This window comes from Ceratotherium simum, chromosome 32 (genome assembly GCF_057802395.1).
Source record: "Ceratotherium simum simum isolate JZ-2026a chromosome 32, ASM5780239v1, whole genome shotgun sequence".
Taxonomy (NCBI): domain Eukaryota; kingdom Metazoa; phylum Chordata; class Mammalia; order Perissodactyla; family Rhinocerotidae; genus Ceratotherium; species Ceratotherium simum.
This window is the reverse complement of record NC_141931.1, coordinates 17,810,920-17,832,344: the sequence shown is the minus strand read 5'-3', so window position 1 is coordinate 17,832,344 and position 21,425 is coordinate 17,810,920. Positions and strand designations below refer to the sequence as shown.

At 41.0% G+C, this 21,425-nt stretch overlaps 1 protein-coding gene across 2 annotated transcripts in view; it reads right to left on the bottom strand.

Annotated features, from left to right (window-relative positions):
* The window catches only part of RSU1 (Ras suppressor protein 1), a 177,446-nt gene that overhangs the window by 117,427 nt on the left and 38,594 nt on the right, over positions 1-21,425 (bottom strand). For both annotated transcript variants that reach the window (XM_004425333.3, XM_087420787.1), the window contains 3 exons: positions 16,066-16,184; positions 14,058-14,140; positions 13,673-13,787 (listed from right to left, as the gene is read on the bottom strand). In XM_004425333.3, the coding sequence (XP_004425390.1) occupies positions 13,673-13,787; positions 14,058-14,140; positions 16,066-16,184 (317 nt within the window). The remainder of the gene's footprint in view (positions 1-13,672; positions 13,788-14,057; positions 14,141-16,065; positions 16,185-21,425) is intronic.

Here is a 21,425-nt window from a genome sequence, read left to right as displayed (position 1 = left end):
GAAAAGAAACAAAACAAGATAAAACAAAAAGTCCTGTGCAGATGACTTGTGGAAGACACCGAGCAATCTAACATAAGTGTAATCTGACTTCCAGGAGAGGAGGGAGATGAGGGCTAGCTAGCAAAATAAGTAAATAACTAAATATAGAAATAATGGCTGAAAACATCAAATTTGATGAATATTATAAACCCATATATCAAAGAAGTTCCATAAAACCCTCAAGGAGAAGAAACAAAGGAAACCACAGAAAGGCACATATGAAACTGCTGAAAACCAATGACGAAGAGAAAATTTTAAAAGCAGTCATAGAAAAATAGACACATTACATACAAAGAACAGTAGTAAGAATGACACCAGAACAACGCAAACCAGAAGACAATAGAACACTACTTTTGAAGTGTTGAAAGGAAAGAAACCACAACTGTTAACCTAAAATTTGAAATCTAGGAAAAAAAAAAATCCTTCAAAATGAAGACAAAATAAAGATATTTCAGATGAAGAAAAGCTGACAGAATTTGTGGCCACAAAGAACTATACTACCAGAAATTTAAAAGGAAATTCTTCAGGATGAAGGTAAATGATACCAGATGGAAGCTCGTATCTACTTCAAGGAATGAAGAGCACCAGAAAAGGGAAATATGTCAGTAAACATTAAATATTTTTTTCTCCTTTATTAATTTAAAAGATAGCCAATTTAAGAAAAAACTATAACAATATTACTGGAAATTACATCATATCAACCAATTTGACCTGACATTTACAGAACACTGTACATAATCTCAGAGGTACATAATCTTTCCCAGTGCACATGGAAAATTCATCAACATAGACAGCGCACATGGAGAATTCAACAGCCTGGGCCAGAAAACAAGTCAATTAATTTCAAAAAGCTGAGAATCATATAGATTATGATTTATGATAATGTAATTAAATTAGAAATCAATAACAAAACGATTATAAAATATTCAGATATTTGAAAACAAAACATTTCTAAACAACCCACATGCCAAAGAAGAAATTACAAGGGAAACAGGAAAATATTTTGAACTGAATGATAGTGAAAACAAAAAATTGTGGGATGTAGCTAAAACAATGATTAGAAAGAAATTTATTTCGCTAAATGCTATATTAGAAAAGAAGAAAGACTGAAAATCAATGATCTGCACTTTCCCCTAAAGAAGCTAGAAAAAGCCAAGCAAATTGAACTCAAAATCAGGAGAAGAAAAAGAAATCAATGAAATACAAAACAAAGAATAAAGGAACTCAATGAAACAACACTGGTTTTTCAAAAAGAATAATAAAAATTGATAAAATCTAGCTAGACCAATCAAAGTGGAAAAAAGAGGAGAAACATAAATTACTAGTTATCACAAATAAAAATGGGGACATCATTATAGATGCTACAGACCAACTTCGAAGAAATATACAAAATCTCTGAGATATGCAAATTACCAACTAACACTAAAAAATAGAAAATCTGAGGGCCGGCCCGGTGGTGCAAGTGGTTAAGTGCGTGCTCCGCTGTGGTGGCCCAGGGTTCGCGGGTTCGGATCCCGGGCGTGCACTGACACACCGCTTGGCAAGCCACGCTGTGGCGGTGTCCCATATAAAGTAGAGGAAGATGGGCACGGATGTTAGCCCAGGGCCAGTCTTCCTCAGCAAAACAAGAGGAGGATTGGCAGATGTTAGCACAGGGCTGATCTCCTCACACACACAAAAAATAATAAAAAACATAAATAAATTTAAAAAAATAGAAAAGCTGAAGAGACTTATATCCATGAAAAAACTGAATCCACAACTTAAAACTCTTCCACAAAGGAAACTCAAGACCCAGATGGCTTCACTAATGAATTCTTTCAAAAGATAATAAGTATCAATTTTACACATTTTATGAGACCAGGATATGCCTGATACAAAAACCATACAAAGATGCTGTAAGACAAGAAAAAAACTACAGACCAATATCCTTCATGAACTGAACAAAGTGGAAAAATTTTAAACAAAATATTAGCAAATCAAATCCAGAAATATATAAAAAGGAAAAAAACAAAACCACATGACCATCTCAATAGATGCAGAAAAAGCATTTAACAAAATCCTACACTCTTTCATGATAAAATCACTCTCCAAACAAGGAATAGAAGGGTACTTCCTCAACTTGGCAAAGGTCATCTACAAATAACTCACAGAAAACAAACTTAATGGGGAAAGACGGGATGCTTTCCCCCTAAGATCAGGAATGAGATAAGGATGTCTGCTCTTGCCACTCGTATTCAACATCTGGGGTCTTATAGCTCAACAGCGTACATTAGAGATTCCAATCACAGAAGTGATATAATCCAATTTGTGATTTTATAAAACCACCTTGACCGTGTGAAGACTGGACTGGAACGATCCAGGCAGGAAGCAAGGAAAACAGTTGAGGAGGTTCTTACAGCAGCCAGGCGAGAGAGGAGGGCGGCGTCCTCTCCTGTCTCAAGGATGGAGGCTCAAGTTTAACACTGGAGCTGACATTCTAGCAGGTATGAGTCGTAATTTCCATTTTGCCATTTTCATCTCTCTGTTTAGCTGTTTCTTTCAAAGATTCCCCACATGAGGGAAGAGATTATGTCTATTTCCTTTACCACTATTCCCCAAACCCAACAGATTACAGGAAAACACGACACACAGGGCCAGAGGTCAGAATCTGACATGATAAGGTAGATAGGGGCTGTCCAAGAGAAGGGCCGTTCTTTTTAAAACAGCAAATGTAAAAGGCAACAGAGAGAGCACTGACGCCTATGAACATCAGCAAACGTGTGTTGAGAATGAGCAGGGGCTTGTCCACTAATATTAGAAGGCAGGCTACTGCCTAAAACTTTATGGAAGCACAAATGGCACCAACAGATGCTTTCGTGCAGTAGGTAGTCAACTTAAGGAATTAATACTCAGTTGAAAACATAAACAACTCTGGAAAGATCTAAATAAACATAGATATGAAAGGTTGATCCATGATGAGTTATGATAAGGCATGTTTTTGGGTCTATCACTAAATTTCTGGTGTGGACAACATGAAGGACATCATCCTTCACCCCGTCCCAGCCCCAGCCCCCCAAAGAACCCCATACTCACACATGCAGCACCATTCGGGTCTGATTCAGTAGAACATGGTTTGTTTTTTTATATAAGAATAATATGTGTAAGGGGTTCTTTGAGGGGGTGCTACATAAACGTAAGATATTATATATGTATTCAGGTAATAGGAACTATATTTACAGATATGCCTCTGCAATAAAAAAAAAATTAAATCCGGAATCTCACTACTGCTGGTATTTCTCCCAGGGCAAGAATACATTTAGTGTCCTATTAAATCAAAGGATGGTCCACTGCAAACAGCAGCATGCTTTCCCAGCCGGCGTTAACACAGATTGATGCACATGTTCAATCACAGTGAACCCGACATTGGGCTTCCTGAAATTTATAATACAGAATGGAAACATTTTATGTGTTGCAACTTCCTACCCCCTTTAAAGCAATAACTCACCAGGCAGAAATATAATTCACTTAGCATTTTTAAAATCCACACTTAAAGCATTTTCCGGGGCTCAAGATTCACTGAAATGGAATATATAAAATGGAACTTGTTAAAAAATATCATGTAGGAGACCTGACGGGAGTCGTTTTTGATTATCAACTAAGACCAGGGGAATCAAAGAATAGGATACATTATTTTTTGTCAAGTATGGCAAAAGGAATATTAACACAGAAATAAAATGTAAGAGCATGTGATATAATTCACGTTAAAATTCAAAGTTTGGTAAAGATTTTCTATCCCTCGCATTTTCTTTATTTTTCAAGAACAGAATAAGGCATATGTTTAGAATCACTGCAATATGTCATCTAATGATAAATGATGCCTTTTTATTGGCTCAGTGTTGATACATTTATGGATATACTATTGGGAAGAATACTTATTTTTGAAGTCAAAAGATATGAACTAAAAATTTGACTCTGTCAATAACAAGCCACGTCAATAATGTAGCTTTGGGTGAGTCACCATCTCCCTACGTACCTTGGTTTTGCCATCTTTAAACAGTGGCCAAAGAGCTCTCCCTGCCTACATTATAGAACTGAGATAAAGCCTATGAAATTATTTTGTGTAAAAACTGAGGTATTTATGTAATTCTATCTAGCTTAAACGTAACTTCAAAAATGTTCACGATCAATTGATAAATTCAATTTTGCACAAGCGGCACAGTTTATAATTCCATGCAGAAAGTACCTGCCACTTACTGCTCTATTAAGCTAACATATCATGGCATTTGGCAACCATTTCACAGACTAACAATTGTGTCTTCTGGGGTATGTATCTTCATTGGTATCTAATCCACAGAGCCTTTTTTTCATAAAAAATGCTATTTCTTATATTGACTAACATATTTTACTTTGTCCTAGAAAAGGCATAAAACAGAAGCAGCGAACGGTCCTACCCTTGGTTAACCTGGTGTAGTCAGCACAGATTGTGGCCTGAGTTCTACGTGCCAGCTCCTAGTCTAACTGGCCGTGTGATCTCAGCAGGTTACTCAACCTCTCAGAGGCTTATGTTCCCCACCCACAAAATGGGGACAAAGCTCCATCGTCCCACGGCTATCCTAAGATTTAAATGAGAAGATATGTATAAAATGCCTAATGGGACAGTTTATGCGGTCAAGAAATATTAGCCCTCTCCTCTTGCATCCTTTTGGCTTCTTTGGATCAACACAGAAAAACTAAAATAATAAAAACAAAATAGTAACATATTTAACCCATAAAGGATGTTAAACACAACAAGCAGGGGCTCCAGAACCTCCTGCCTCTCTTCTCCTCCTTCTCCCTGGCTCCTCTCAGGACACCTGCACCCACTTCTCCCGGCTGATCAAGACTCCTCAATCACACCCAGGCCTTGATGGCAACTTTCTCTGAGGGCTTCCAGCAGGAGCGTCTCAGAGCCAGAATCAGTTCCTTTGTCTAAAGGGTAGAGACAGAGATAAGAGTATGACTGAAAATAATGATAAGAGGAGTGACAGCAGGAACAGTTGTTATGGAGCCAAAATGCACCGAATGCTTCCTGTGCCTGGTCACTGGACTCCCGCACGCGGCCCGTGTTTCCCACATCGGGGGACTCGGTCCAGAAGCAAAATCAGGGTTTGCAAACTCAAGTATATACAGGGGCCAGTGAAAGGAATGTAGTAAGAGGAAGAAAAGAAACAATAATGCAAGTGAGGGAACTGGACCAATAGCACTTCCAAAAAGTCTCAAATTCTGGGCATTTTCTACAAGTGAGTTTGAAACGAGACTATCTTTCTTGTATAATTTTAATTTTGTACACCACTATCCAGACCACATCGCCGGCAGCATTCCAAACTAAATTTTATAAATCTTACAACTGCCCAGTGAGTAACAGGATAATTACATTGTGCTATATTTTTGTATATTAAAAATTCATTTTAAAAGGAAAACAAAATATACAAAACATCGTATAATTCTGTTACGTAATTTCTTCATTTTTGTTTTATCAGGAATCTAAGTAGCTCAGGTGAGGATCCTGGTGATCTAGAAATTGTACCCCAGTTGGAAAAAGGCCAACTGCGACTTAGTTACAGCCAGTGATTAACACGTGGGTAAGTGATTCACTCAAGGTCACTCATCCTGTGATGCTTGGAGATGGGACTGCGCCCCAGGCAAGCTGACACCACATACCACTCTCTCAGCTATGCTGTCCCATGTCTCCACTTCATTCACAAGTCTAAGATGGGCAAATCAACAAAACCAAGGAGAAGACAAGTAGAAAAGATGGCAAATTCAGTAGTACCACTTCTCAGCCTAGACAGATCATGACCCATCTCCACCTTTCACAAGTAAAGGATTTTGGCAGAGAAAACCAATTCTGATAACAATAGACAGTGGCCTGGGGTTAGGGCAGGTAGAATTCTCTCCATTCTCCAGAATGGAGAATCTAGACTAAAAAAAATTTTTTTAACTTCTTCTTATGCCCTTGGTGTCTGATTATTCTGGAGATGGTTAACAATTGCCATTACACCTTTTCTTAAGAAAAGAGTTAAAAGACTGCACAGGATAGCTAAACTAGTTTGCCCAACTCCAGAAGAGTCAGATTTCACACTCTGGATCTTTAGTGGTTCTAATTTATAACAAAATAAGAAAGATTTAGAAAGATGGACTTATATATTGTGCTGTACACATGAAACAAATTACTAATATGTAGAAAAGTGACAAAAGGATTACAGTGTATGCACACATCAGTAATATTAAAAAATGTGAACAATTAGTTTAGAACAGTGATTATCATGAGTTCTGCGAGGAGAAAAAATCATCAGTGAAATGAGCACTGTCACAAAAGGTAACAAGACTGACAAATTAAACAATTGGAAAACAAAGTTGCCTCTTGCAGAGAGGCAGTTTAATGTCAACATGGGATGAAAAAGTGAGCCTAATTTGGGACAAGTTCATAGTCATACAAAGGATGTCAAAAAGTAAACAAGTGAATGAATGAAGGAATAAATTAAGGAAGGAATGAATGAATGAAGCAACCAATGGTCCAAGAAAAAAGCTAACCACAGAGCTTTCTAGGTAGAAGAACCAGGTGACCTGCTCTCAGCCTCAATTATAAAACTCACAAAAGGGCACAGACATGGAAAAATCATTAGTGAAATTAAAAGTGTATTATTAAAATTACGATGTGATTGAAAGTGAAACCCTTCTTGCCAGCGTCTCGTCCATCCTGTTTGCCATGAGAGCCCCTCCATCTGACCCTCACTCTCTCCTCCCCCTTTTCTTCTCGTGCATATCTCTGACACCTCCCATGCTTCTTCTCAGCTTTCACACAGGAGAGTAATTCACAGTCTTTCTTTTAGCCACTTGATAAACTGAGCAATCACAGCAGGTAACAGAGACTTTAGCTTTTGGACCTTCTTGGTCATTCTTGCTCACCAGGTGCTCAGCGACTAACTGCTTCTCCCCTGTCAAAAGGTGGGACGTGGGGCAACCACTATGCTTAGACTGTTTTGGAAGAGCCCAATTCTCAGAAAACCAGTCTCTAAACAGTCAGAGTTTAATAGTATAACAGTCCACAGGGGTGTGTGTACATGTATACACACACCTGTGTACCTGTGTTCATTTACCTAATATTTACTGAGCAGTTGTACTTACTCCTGGCACGGGGCTAAATTCTTTAAATGGATTACTTTAATTCTCACAACAACACTCTGAGGTGGGGGCTATCATTACCCTCATTCCACATGAGGCACAGAAGGTAAAATAACATCCACAGTCAGAGAGCAAGGAATTGGGATAGTGAGACTGGAACCCAAGCCTAGCGATGAAGAGACAAACCTTTACAATCTACTGCACACATTACAACATGTTTTAAACCTCTGGATAAGATCATTGGGAATCAATTGACAGAGTGACAATAACACACGAGATGATAAACAAGACACTTACAATCTGGGACTTGATTGACCAAAGTGAGAATGCTGCATTGCCTTCTTGCCTGCCTCAGTAGAAAAAGGATTTTCTGTAGCTGCTCAACGCCCATAAAGAAAAGGATTAAGAGGTATAATGAAGGATTTTAGGCTGGTATATCCACTCTTTCTGAATTCCGTTCATTCTGGAGAATACAATTGGACAGAAATTCTCAATTCATGACATCACTTACTCTCTGAATGGGATTAATATTTGTTTCCACCCTTCACAAGCATGCTAGAAAGAATACATAATGAAAATTGCTATTGATTACTGGCACATACAGTAGGACACGAGACCAGCTAGCTCCCTCCCATAGGCTGCTCAAATTGGTGTAGATAAGACTCTGACATCTAAAACACTTTGCTTTGTTGCATGCCTAGCTGACCAACGCAATTTCCTTCTCCAAAGGCAATTATCTGGCCGACAAATGTAGGAGAAGAGGTCCCACGACTGTCTCGAAGCCAAGAAACCAGAAATAATTCCATCAAGGGCAACTAACTGAACCCTGGAAAACTTAGGAAAGAGACCATACAAAAACACACATCTCACATCTCCAGCTCACAAGACTACAGCTGTCTCACGTGTGAACGAGAAAATGCAAAAGTGGAAGAGAAGACGGCTCACAGAGCCACCAGCTCTGAAATCACCATGAGGGTGTTTACTCTGAGGCTTTATCTGTGCCGAGGATTGGTCAGGATATCTGCCTTTCCTTCCTCCCCTACCAGTGCAGACCCTTTCTCCACTCCGCTGATTAATTCTCCCACTAATTAAAAGTGGGTGAAACGTCAGTTAGTCACGTTGCTGCTTTCTGAAGTAGAACTGGCTGGCTGAAGACACTGGTCCAAAAGAGACTTTTGGATTCAGGTAGACTCAGGAGTACATTTCAATTGTGTCTATTTCACTCCTTCGCTGGCAGAGTTAGCAGCTGCCAGGAAAAAACGGTAGCCTCAATCCGCCTCGTAAGGGAACCCCTTTTTCCTATGAAGCAAAAGCACACCCATTGCCTAGCACTGGGGAGCTGTCGTGGGGCCAACCAGGGGCGCCACAGTCCCTGAGCTGGCCACAGATGCTTGCCTGGGAGGCAGCCCGACCCATAAAGGTCCTGGATCCTTATGGTTTCAGTCTTTAGGAACCAGTGCTTCGTGCCTTTACCTTCTACCCTCTACAGTCACATCCAAGGGATCTCATCCAATCTGTGGCTTAAATTACATTTGAGCTGATAATGCCCAAAGTTATACACACAGCCCAGACCTTTCTTCTGAACTCCAGATTCTAATAGCCAGTTGCCTTCTTGAATAGACATCCAAAAGCCATCTGAAACTGAGGACACCCCAACTCAGCTCATGACTAGCTCCTCTCCTCCCACATCTCCCTAACCTACCCTTCCCACTATCTTCCCCATCCTTCTAGTTCCCCAGCTCCAAAACCTTGCAGTCAATCTTCACTCTCTGCCCCCTCATCTAAATCATCACCAGTTCCCATTAGTTCTGCCTTTGAAACAGACCCAGAATCTGACCATTAATATGATCTGGATGAACGCAGAAGGGCTGCATTCCTTCTAGAGGCTTCAGGAGAAATTCTACTCCCTTGCCTTTTTCAGCTGCTGGAGGCTGCCCATGTTCCTTGGCTCCTGGCCCCTTCCACACAGGACTCCAACCTATTGCTTCTGTCATCACATCTTCTACTACTGTCTCTCCTTTTCCTGCCTTCCTCCTCTAAGGCCTCTTATGATTACATTGGGCTCACTCTGGTAGTTCAGGATAATCTCCCCATCTCAAGATTCTAAATCACATCCGAAGAGTCCTTTTACCAGGCAAGGTAACATCTTCCTACGTTCCGGTGATAAGGATGTGGGTATCTCAAGGGGACCATTATTCAGCCTACTACACCATCTCACTCAGAGTAAAAGCTAATGTCCTTACGATGCCCCACAAGGTCCCATGTGACCTAGTCCCACTTCCTATCTCAGCTCATCTCTTCCGACTCTCCCCCTCGCTCACTCTGTTCCAGCTACACCCGTCTTGCTGTTCCTCAACACACAAGCCCATCTCTGCACTTGCTGTTCCCTCTGCCAGGAAAGCTCCCTCCCTTCTTTACGTATCTGCTTACATGACACCAGCTTAAGAGTGAGGCTTTCTCTGATCACTCTGTATAATAGAGCAGTAACATCCCCCCATGTGGATACTCTCCATGCTTAATTTTTTCCCAGAGCACTTAGCATCATCTTATATGCTTGCTATTTACCTATCCATCTGTCCATCTATCCATCCATCCACCCACCCTCCCACCCATCCTCCCCCTCTAGAATGTCATAAGGGGTGTTTTGTCTCTTGGTTTATCCCCAGGAAATAAAACATGAAGCAGGGACCCAATAAACAGTTGCTGAATAAGTGAATTTTACTTTATTTCCTGGACACAAGACCTGGTGTAAAATAAGAACTTAATAAATGTCTGAATGAATGAATAAATGAATGGGTGAATAACAGACCCAACTCATATCTCATTTCCTATAGGTATATGGACTAACATCAAATCAAGTGCTTTCCTGTTTAGGAACCAGACATAATGGTTGAAGTAACTTATTCAGGGATGCACAACAAAAGGAAAGTAAGACAATTACATATTAAAACTCCCACCAAGGCCCTGACTTTATTTTGTGTCATCCTTGCACGTTCTCAGATCTGACAAGTCAGAACTCATCTGGAGTCTCTTGCTTGGTTCAAATACTCTTACCAACAAGGTTTCAGGTTAACTCCGGATTTATTTTTAAAGGAAATTTCACAGAAATCTCAAAAGCATTTTACCTTGCGTATTCAGATTATGTAAAAAAATGAAAACATGGGGGAGAGATCGTTATCCGCACTTGAAAGTAATCCGCACCGGAAGCAGATCTGCAGCCAGCGGATGCAGTAGGGACAGGCGTAACAAGCTTCAAGTCCACCAGTCCCCGGCAGTGCTCATCGACCAGCCAGGCAGCTCCAATGATCCCCTTAAGTATCGAGTACACAGACAAACAAAAGACATTCCTCCTGTGGCTGGATGTTTATCAGGGGGAAAGAACCACAGGGACAATACAACTGGCCTGGAATGGAAAAGCAGAACAGCAATTGCTTTCAAAGAGGCCATCTCATCTGATTTTTGCACAGTGTTATTCCAGCCCTGATGCTCCCACACCAGCACAGCCAGCCACGCAACTGGCCACATTGTATCCTCTTCCCCTGCCACCATTGTGGGGAGAGGAAGGATGGGTAGGTGTTGTGTTTTGTTCAAACATGGAAACCACTTTCTAGGAATCCTTTTAGTGGCACACAGATGGGAAGGAATACACTACGGTGGTTAGGAATATATTGGGCCTGGAAGACAGGCTGTCAGGGTTCAAATCTCGCCTCCATGGCTCACTGTGTCCCTACGGACAGGTCACCAACCCTCTCCTAGCCTCAGTTTTCTCTCCTTTAAAAAGTCGGCTTACTAGTCTTATGACAATTACAGAAGACAAAGCAGAAAAAGCACTTTAGCGTAGTGCCGTGGCACATGAGGCCTTAACACACACTGGCTGTTATCATAATAGCTATTTATTACGTTACTAAGTATTATTCTTGACTTTAAAAAAAAAAATCACTGTTCAAAAATAAATAATACATCTGTCTTCATCTTGAGTTTAGATTTGTAACAGCAACTCCTGGGGGTTTTTCATTTATTTCCAGCTAAGTGTTTGCCTGCAATTAGGGAAAATTCCCACCAGACAGATGTTGAAATTAAGCTTTTCTAGGTGTGGCTCACAAAAATAAAGCATTCCTTCTCAATTCTACTCGAATAAAAAAATATATAATTTGTTATTGGAGAGCTTAACAGGAATGTCAGACAAATACGACTACACGCAGTATTTAAATAGCATAAGCAATATGAGTAAGATTTCAAAACATTTACGTATGTATGGGTTTAACTAAGCATTTTTCTAACAAATTATCATGTGATAGAAATCACTGATTAATCTAATGCCCTGCAGTGCCTGATTGCTCGAAAAATGAAATGAAATAACACAGCAACAAAATACACATTTTTTCTCATTTCTCCTAATCACACTAACCAAGTATGCACGCCAGAAGCACTGAGGGAGCTTGACCAACTACACTAGAATTAGTCTCACGCATGGAGATTTTGATCCAGCAGATTGGGAGGGAGCAGGTATTTGTATTCTGCAAAAGACCCAGGTACTAGTCATGCTAACACCAATGGTTCACGATCACTATACACATCTTTCCTTTGACAACAAGTTTGCCTTAAAATTTTTTGCAGGGGCCAGCCCGGTGGCGTAGTGGTTAAATTCACGTGCTCTGCTTGGGTGGCCCGGGGTGCGCGGGTTTGGATCCCAGGCGCGGACCTACATCACTCATCAAGCCATGCTGTGGTGGTGACCCACATACAAAATAGAGGAAGATGGGCACAGACATCAGCTCTGGGGGAATCTTCCTCAGCAAAAAGAGGAAGATTGGCAACAAGATGTTAGCTCAGGGCCAATCTTCCTCACCAAAAATACTAAAATAACTTTTGCAAAGATCTTTTCTTGACCCTGTAGCCTGCCTCTAAGGTGAGACTTGGTTACTTGTAACTCAGTGAAGAGAATGCAGAGACTTGCCCCAGCCCTTAAAATCAACACAAATTCCTCTAGATTTTTTACACCAACAAAGGAGCTAAAGGAGATGGGAAAAGTGGGGGTGAAACTTTACATCTGTTCCATAAAATCAGGTGCATGCTTTTCCTTTAGACCAGCGCTGCCCAACAGAACTTCTTGTGCTGATGGAAATGTTCTCTATCTGCGTTCTCTCACAGGGCAGCCATGAGCCACATGTGGCTAGTGAGGACTTGGAATGTGGCTCATGGCTTCCATACCAGACAGCACAGCTCTGGACAAAAGTCAAACTCTGCCTGCTCATAGCCTTCCCAGCACCTTGCTAACACCTCCTTTCATTAACCCACTCAGCATATGTTCCTTGAGCGCCTCCTTCACGCCTACCACATGGTAGGCACTGGAGAGAGAGCAGGGACAAATGTAAACCCCTGCTCTCATGGACCTTACATCCTAATTGATAATAACTGGCCTCTTGAAAACCACCAGACACATTTGAGGTACTTTCTCAAAGAACTTCGGGTTAAATGTGTGTTTTAAAATTATGGTATTTTGGAGCAGAAACGCAAATAGTCAGAGTTTGGGAAACAATGCAGTTCAATGTATTGAAGAAATGAGAGGATTCTGAGAGTCTGCACGAGAAAAGAAAAGTGAACTCATGGAGCTCTTCCAGAAGGGCAGCATAACCTCGGTCACAGAATAACTAGTTTGGATGTTATTTCTGAGGGAGGTCATTAGCCCACCCTGGGCCAGCTGAATGACCAGGCAAAGTGGTAATATTCAGCCACTATGAGAGTAGGACTGAGAAATTCCCAGCTAGAACATATTTAACAGTTCCCACTGGAGATGGAATCAGGAGACAACCAACTTCACGGCTAGAAAAGGTATTTTTAAGCAGCTATAATGAATACTTTATTTGGTAAAAGTTTTCAAGGGATTAAAATAAAAAATTGAGAGATTAAAAAAAATAAGTGTGATGGTTTGATCAAAAAAAAAAACAAAAACCGGGGGCCTGCCCCGTGGCGTAGTGGTTAAGTTTGGTGTGTTCCGCTCCAGCAGCCTGGGTTCGTGAGTTCGGATCCCAGGCATGGACATACACTACTCATCAGTCACGCTGTGTCGGCAACCCACGTATAGAGTAGAGGAAGACTGGTACAGATGTTAGCTCAGGGCTAATCTTTCACAGCAAAAAAGAAAAAAGAAAAAAAATCACCAGCTAGTAAAGGAGGGGCCTTAAATAAGACCATTACCACTAACCTCAGGCTCTTTTCACTACACCAGGGGGACAGCTGAGCTGGGTCATCTTTCATCAGCAGTTTCTGAGACACTGGGCGCTGTAGCTGCTGAACACAGCACCAGGACAGGTCTAACCCATAACAGTGACCTCTGGCCAATGACAAATGTTACTTGAAATGATCAGAATTGGGTGCCTCAGTGGAGGGGACATGCCAAGAAGAGAAGAGACGGTTGTTCAGCATTGCTGCATTTGGATCATCGTTATCAATTAAACCCAGAACTCAGATCATTCATCACCAACCTTACCTAGCTCTGGGGGCAGAACGGTCAGGCGGTTCCCCTGAATGTGGAGCTCCTTAAGCTGAGTAAGCTCCCCGATTTCCTTAGGCAGCGAGATCAGGTCGTTATCTCTAAGGCTGAGCTAAATATAAGAAAACAAGGAGTTGTCAAAACCATTTTCACACCAAGAGGCGCTCAACAGAATCTCTTGTCCTCTTTCATGCCCTCTTCTTACAAGGCTCAATCCTTCCAATTTATTTACAAGTGTCTGTGGATGGACAAGAAGCCATTTCAGGAGTAGTGGTTTATTCCTGCAAAACAAACCACACTCCTGCTCAAATTGACTTGATTCTACTCCTACAAGGGCTGCAGAAGTGAATTGATTTTCTCAGAATTTAGATAAATTACTTACTATCTGCAACTTTGTGAGCTTCCCAGTATCTGGCGGCAGGATTTCAAAATCGTTGTCACTTAGATAGAGTGCACGCAGGGTGGCTGCAAATTAAACAGCAATATATAAACAGGGTGGCACGGAACTCAACCATTGGAGGTCTGATCAATACAAGCGAGTCAGCTTTGATTAATAACCCTGGCTCGGTGAAAAGCCGGTGACATACCTAGGGCTCCCGATAATAAGAAGCGGGTCAAACTTAGATGTACTGGCTTATTGTGGGGCTGGTGTATTCAGGAAAACATCTATATCCAAGAGGACTGACACAATGAACAAGTGTGGGCACCAGCAGTCTCTGGCACGGAGTTGCCAGGTGCTTTCGGAAAAGATAGCTACTTTTCTTCTATTACTTCGGGTTCACATTTATTGCTTGATTTGCATCCAAAGTAAAACAAAGAAAACCACTGTGTCATTTTATATCAATACTTGCTGTAAAAGGGCTCTTTCGTGTAAATGCGACCAGTTTAAAGATAAATAAATAACTAAAAGACTTTCCGGTGATGGAGGCCACAATCGTAGTTCATTGTTTCCATAATCAGACTAATTATTATTACTTGTTTCCATAGCCTTAATGACAAAAATAAATGAAAACAGAGGGGCTAAAATGACGACATGGAGCTTAAAAAATAAACAAAACCCGAACTTAGGCAGAATATCAGTCATCAGAAATTTGTTAACAATATTGCACAACGATACCATGATCCCAAGCTACCGAAGGCTAACACCCTAAAGCATCTTTTTACCTGCATTCAAAACGCAGGAGTATAATCAGATGCATGTTTTGTTTGCTTACAGATATTTAACTGCATTCCAATGTTTGAAAACTCGACAGAAGTGTACATTAACATACATAACAAAAACAATTGCTTCCACGGCCCAAGAAAATATTTTAGAGTTGGTTTCACATGCTTGAGAAACTTTGAGAGAGAGAGTATACATATGGTAAAAAATGAAATGTTAGAGATTAGCTCAGAAAATTCAGAATTTCTTGATGCCATGTATGTTACTATTTGGAAAAGCAGAACTCTCATGGAAGGAAAGCAACTCTTTCCTAAATATTTCCTGAGTTCTAGGAAAATTCAGTTTTCCTTAATCGTTACAAGCATCTGCAGCAAGAAATTCACTTGCATATAAAAGGATAAAGTGTGTTCATCTGTGCCTAACAATTTCTTAATGTTTTTTTGTATATTAGACAAGAGAGACTATTATCAATAAGAGCACTTTTTAAAAGGCTTAAAACAAGAATCCTGGCTGGAAATACTTAAAATTCTGTGAGAGGTTTATTAAAGGCTATTTTTATAAACAATTGCTTGGAATATCCTTGGGTAAACAGCCTACAAAGAGTTAAAAACACAGCCAGCCCTGATGGCCTAGTAGTTAAAGTTTGGTGCTCTCCGCTTCGACAACCCGGGTTCGGTTCCCAGGCACAGAACCACACCATTCATGCGTCAGTTGCCATGCTGTGGTGGCAGCTCACACAGAAGAACTAAAAGGACCTACAACTAGAGTATACAACTAGGTACTAGGGCTTTGGGGAGGGAAAAAAAAAAAAGAGAGAGGAAGACTGGCAACAGATGTTAGCTCAGGGAGAATCTTTCCCAGCAAAAAAAAAAAAAAGTTAAATGCAACATGAGAGGACACATTTTTGTTGTTTATTTTTTTTGCACATTCTTTAAAAAGGAAGTCAAGTTCCTTAGCTAAATATGAGACTTGATCTCATTTAGGTACATAATCTCTACCAGAAAGGTAATATGACATTACCAAGTCCACTTCAGCACAACGGTGTCAGATAACTATACATCACATATACATACTGCTGAGCTATGAAGGAATATTCAAAAGGAATCTGTAAAGAAAAAAATATATATTCCAATAATTTCTCTTGGAGTTTGGGCCCTGGCAAATAAATTTTACTTTTAGAACGCCAAGTACCGTTTTAAGGAGATTTATAGAATTAAAAGTTTCTTACTCAGGTAGAAGAAGTTTCCAGGAAGAGAATTTTCATTCAAGTTGTTGTAAGTCAAATCAAGGACCTCCAGAGCTGGGAGGGAGCCAAATCCTCGAGGCAAAGTGTTTAGTCTGTTCATGCTGCGGTTGGGGAAAAAAAAATCCAAGACGTCACACACAGAACGTATGTTTAGACAGAATATTCAGATCACCTCTATGTCACAGGCCTAAGAGCCATGTGTGAGAGGCTGAAACCTTAACAGAGGCCATAATTCTATAATCACTTTATGTTATTTTAACCAACCTAGTAATTTTGGTCAGAGAATCTATATGTTCACGAAACGTTTGAAAATGTCTTAGTTGTCATTTTCTCCAATGGTGTTGCTCAATTATTGTTTTCCGTAGAAACTTAAATCATCACAAAATACCTGTCCTTCTAGAGAAAAATTTCCTTCTGAATGTAGAAATAATAAGAGCTCAAAAGATACATATTAAGCCTTATAGTTTTCAGACTTTTGCTTTATTTTGTTTCACTTATTCCTCCCAAGAGGAGAAAAACAATCACTTTTTCGTGCAACTACTAACATTCAAAATTATCTCTAAATAGAATGGTGGTTGCCAGGGGCTGAGGGAGGGGGAATGGGGAGTTGTTGTTTAATGGGTATAGAGTTTCAATTCTGTGTGATGAGAAACTTCTGGACATCTGGCTGCACAACAATGTGAATATACTTAACACGACTGAATCATACACTTAAAATGGTTAAGATGGTAAATTTTATGTTATGTGTATTTTACCACAATTGAAAATAAAAAACATATCTATCTCAAATGAAATCTAAGGGAAATTTTTTTCCATTACTATCTTTTATTATTTTCTTCAAGACCCTTATTTTTCGTAATGCAGTTCCCTTTGAGCATACTTAAAAGCCGGCTTAGACATAATTTTTTAAAAAATCTAATATAGGCTGACAGATATTGAAAGGTGGGAGGGACTGCGACACTAAAAATAATTCTAGAATCAATCCTTCTCATATTAGATACAGTCCTGTCCACACCCACCAACCAGGCCTCAGAAGAAATAGCTGCTAGCAGAGGGAGAAGCCAGAAGAGTGATTTCCACCTCTCGAAGGGGATGAAGTCCTGGGTTCACTCTACACTCAGCAAAACAACTTCCATGACAATTTATTGTAATGACAACAACCGGTGTTTTCTGCGAATTCACAATCTTTGAAGCACACTTATATCAAGTATTTCACCTGGATCACCAAACCCATCATCTAATACAGGCAGGACAGCGCTTATAATTCTCTCTCTAATGCTGAGATGAAAAAACAGGCCAAGAGAAGTTAAGTACCAAGGACTTCTGACTCATCTGATGAGGGTGACAGGCGTCTGAGAGCACCTAGCACGCATGGCGGCCAAGGCAGCCCTAATCCCTGGACTCCAGTGCAAGGAATCTGAGTAGACCGAATGAAAACCAGATAGAAAGGCACAGAAGTATAAAGTAGGTGCTTCTTTCTTTAAATATTGCTCTAAGATACTCATTTTTGAAAATCAACAATAACCTTTTCCTCTCCAAACACAGTAGTGCACTTCTGACATGTCAGGCGCAGGAAATGCATGGTTAGACTTTCTTAGGGGGAAGAGGCATCTCACCAAAGGGAAAGCTCCCATCTAATCTCCATCCGAGAGCAAGGCCGAGCCTGTCCACCTCCTGGTGGCAAGAATCTACTAAACTGCAGGTTCTCTTTCTCCCTGAGCAATAAACCAATGCCCCCAACCAATACCCCCAACAGCAGAGCCCCCACGCAGCTGAAGCAGTAAGTGACGGCAGTGGGCCCACTAACCCGGCGGGCAGAGAGGAAGCCCTAAATTAAATGCTTCTGAAGGTCCAGAAGGAGTGCTGACAATAGTCCCAGCTACAAACAATGCAAGGAGCTGCAGGGACTACCGGCTGTTTTTCTGGACACCAGCGCTTGCACAGCAACCAGAAAGCACATCTCTCTACAGAAGGACAGGCGACAGGTGCTGGCTTCCCCTACGATGGGTGCTAACATCCATCAACATCTACACATGTGAAACGTGTTTCCAGGGCCCTCTCGCAGAGCACTGGCACTCAAGGTTTCCATGAGAGGTTATAGGAGGGGCAGTGAAGAACAAGCCAGGCTGGAAGTCCAGCTAGCTGGGTGACCTTGGGGAAGTTAGTCAGCTTCTCTGAGACCCAATGTCTTCAACTGTAAAATGAGGATAGCAATACCTTCCTGGCAGGATCACCAGGAGCATGAGAGAGAAAATACATGAGGCACCTAGCAGAATTTGTGGCTATAAATGGGTTCTCAAGAAATGTTAGCTCTAACTCCAATTATTTTTCAGGACGTTGGATAGAAATTTTGACTCAGCCTCAAAAAGACAAACTCACATTAGGAGAAGACCACTGTGGAGAGTCTGAACCATCAAGGATGGTTTTCCAGTTTGCACCACACCAGCTTACTCTCCAATCACTCCAGGTATTTAAAGATAAAGTTGCTCATGGCTCAACCATGCCAAACGGTATATATTCTTCTCTGAACATTTTTCAAATGTGATTGGAAATGGGAAAATACCTGCATATGATGGAGAAATTTATAAAACCAGATAGTCGAAGGGTGTTCAGTATCTTTTTTCTCTCTCTTTTTCTAAAGCTAGGAAGGCCCCCACTAATGCTTCCCTTTTGGAATATTTTGATCTCTGGAGGTCCTCTTGGGCTCCTCTTGCTTCAACAAAACCTCCTTGGCCAAAGGCAAAAACGTCTCTCACCTCCATAGTGACATGCTCACACACTTAGCAAAAAAAAAAAAGCCAAAAACCCACCCAAAAAATCCCAAATCCACCAACACTCAACACTGTGCTTGGTGAAAACTTCTAAGTGCTCACGAGATGAACTCTAGCATCCCATTAGGTCAGTTATTCCAGAAGAGTTGGTCATGGTTTATTGTCCCACACAGAAATACTTACCAACACGTAGGCCTGAATATGACTTTACATTTTTGCAAAGTAAACCCTCTAAAATGAACCACGTTTAAAGAATTAATAACATAACTAAACTATCCTTTATTTATTCAGATGGCCTATAAGTTTTTTCAGGCCTTGGCAATCATCAGAATAAACAGCAAATACTATACAAAATTTCAAAAGCAACTTCTAGTGGGATATGCTGTTTGGATCACGCATACACGTGGCTAACTGCTCTGCTGCCGGGTCTCCTGTGTGTATGTTTGATTCTGGCTGCTTGTTCTAAGGAGTCCTCCCTCCGTGACTTGCCTTCAACAGGGCTGTGCGGGTTTAATTTTTTATGCCATCTGAGGACAGAAGTATCCTTTATTGAAACCCACGTCAATTCCTTTCCCAGAGGAGTAAGAATTTTGTTCCAACTTTGACCACTCTTATCTATGTAGCTATGTAATTAAAGACAGAAAACTTTACACAATCAATTAAGCACTGAGAACCAAAGATGGAAACAGCTCCAAAGGTGACAAAGAGGTAACTAAGACGCATTTGATGGAAAGGAAAGTTTAAAACTCTGTCCTAAGCCGCCTCGAACCCAGCCAAACAAACTTGAGCTGATTATCTTTTCCTGAAGCTGAGTCCACATCTACATTCCGATTTCAGCTGCCCACGACAGACATCCAGGGATCGTCCCATCCCATCCGTTACTGTCTTCTCAGTTTTACCTCCTATCAAGTTTTCACATAAAACCCTCCTGTGCCTCCACTGTCACTGCCCTAGTTCATCAGGAATGCTAATCTAGCATCTCATGGGTCTCCTGACCTCCTGGTCCTACCTCCTTCCAACCTCTCCTCCACATGATCTTTCATATGAAAATCTGACCTTATCTCACACTGCTACTCCGCTGTGCAAACTCCTCTATGGTCACTAGGATAAATCGGAGCTCCTTTATGTGACATACAAGGCCCTTCACTAGCACGTTGACTCCCTGTCTTTACCGACATTTATTAGTTTATAGTCTGCGTCCCCAAGTGTGATATATGCTCCACAAGGGCAGGATGGCCGGTACCGAGGACAGGGCCAGGAACATAGCTGGGAGCTCAAGAAATACTCATTAAATGAATAGCGTCATTCATGCTTCTCATCTTCTACCTCACCTTTCTACCTTACCGCTCTCTGCCTCACACTTTACACTCAGCAACACCACACAACTCGCAATTCCTGGAACACGCAGTGCTCTGAGCTTTTAAATATGTCATTCTCACAATCTGATTTGTCTTCCGTCTGCTTGTGAGCCTGAGAAACTCGTTCTCATGCATCAAGTCTCAGCTCAAATTTCAGCTGCCCACGACGGACATCCAGGGATCGTCCCATCTCATCCGTTACTGTCTTCTCAGTTCCCCCCAGAGGAATCCCTCTGAGAATCTCACCTGTGGACTAACGTGCTCCTTGTCCCCCTCTCCCACTGCCCTTTGACAACCTCCAACACGTCAGTGACCCAACTGTATACTGTCACTGCTCACACACAGCCGGCTCTGCCCCTACACTGAAGGCCAGGGAATGTGACTTTCACCTTTGATCCCTAACACGAGCAAGGTTCCTGATGCAGAATAGGCACTTACAGGGTCATAAAATAAATGAATTAATAAATAAAACGAATATGATGATAATAACAGCTAACACGCACTGCTTACTATGTGCCAGGTACCGTTCCTAGCACCTTAAATACAAATAATAATGCATTTAATACACGATGAAGAAATTAACAGTAATAATATATCTAGTTTTATCTATCTAGTATATAGATCTAGTTTTAGCTTCTTTCTTACATGCACATTAAACTTGAGGACTTAATAATTTTCAAAACAAAGATATAAATGGAGCATCTTTTCTTTGCTGCTTTGCCAGATGGGTATACAGTCTCCATTATTTGCAGGAGAAAAAGCCATCTGATCTAAAGTGATATTTCCCCTTCTTTAGACTCTACTTCTCCTCAGATGTTAGGAAAAAGAATGCTGATAGATCTTACAAAGATTGTCTCTCAACCAGAGTGAACATCAAAATAAGAGTGACTAACCAAACTCCCTGTACAAAGAAGGAACTAAAAATCATTCCATGAATGAGACTTTTTTTTCCATGATGGCTTCCTATTAAGTTGATAAATATCTGGCCAGCTTCTATTGCCACTCCATGTAACTCACTAGCCTAACTAGAGCATCTCATGGCTATAATTTAATGCATATACTACTTCACGAAGAGGATGAAGCATGAGCAGGCCGTTTCATCTAATAGCTACAACAAGGAAGCTGGAATTCAGAGGCCCAAGTTCTGGTGGCATCTGTGGTGTCTGATGGAGAGGGCATGGATCCATGACAATGGAGGTTTTCTGTCCAGCTC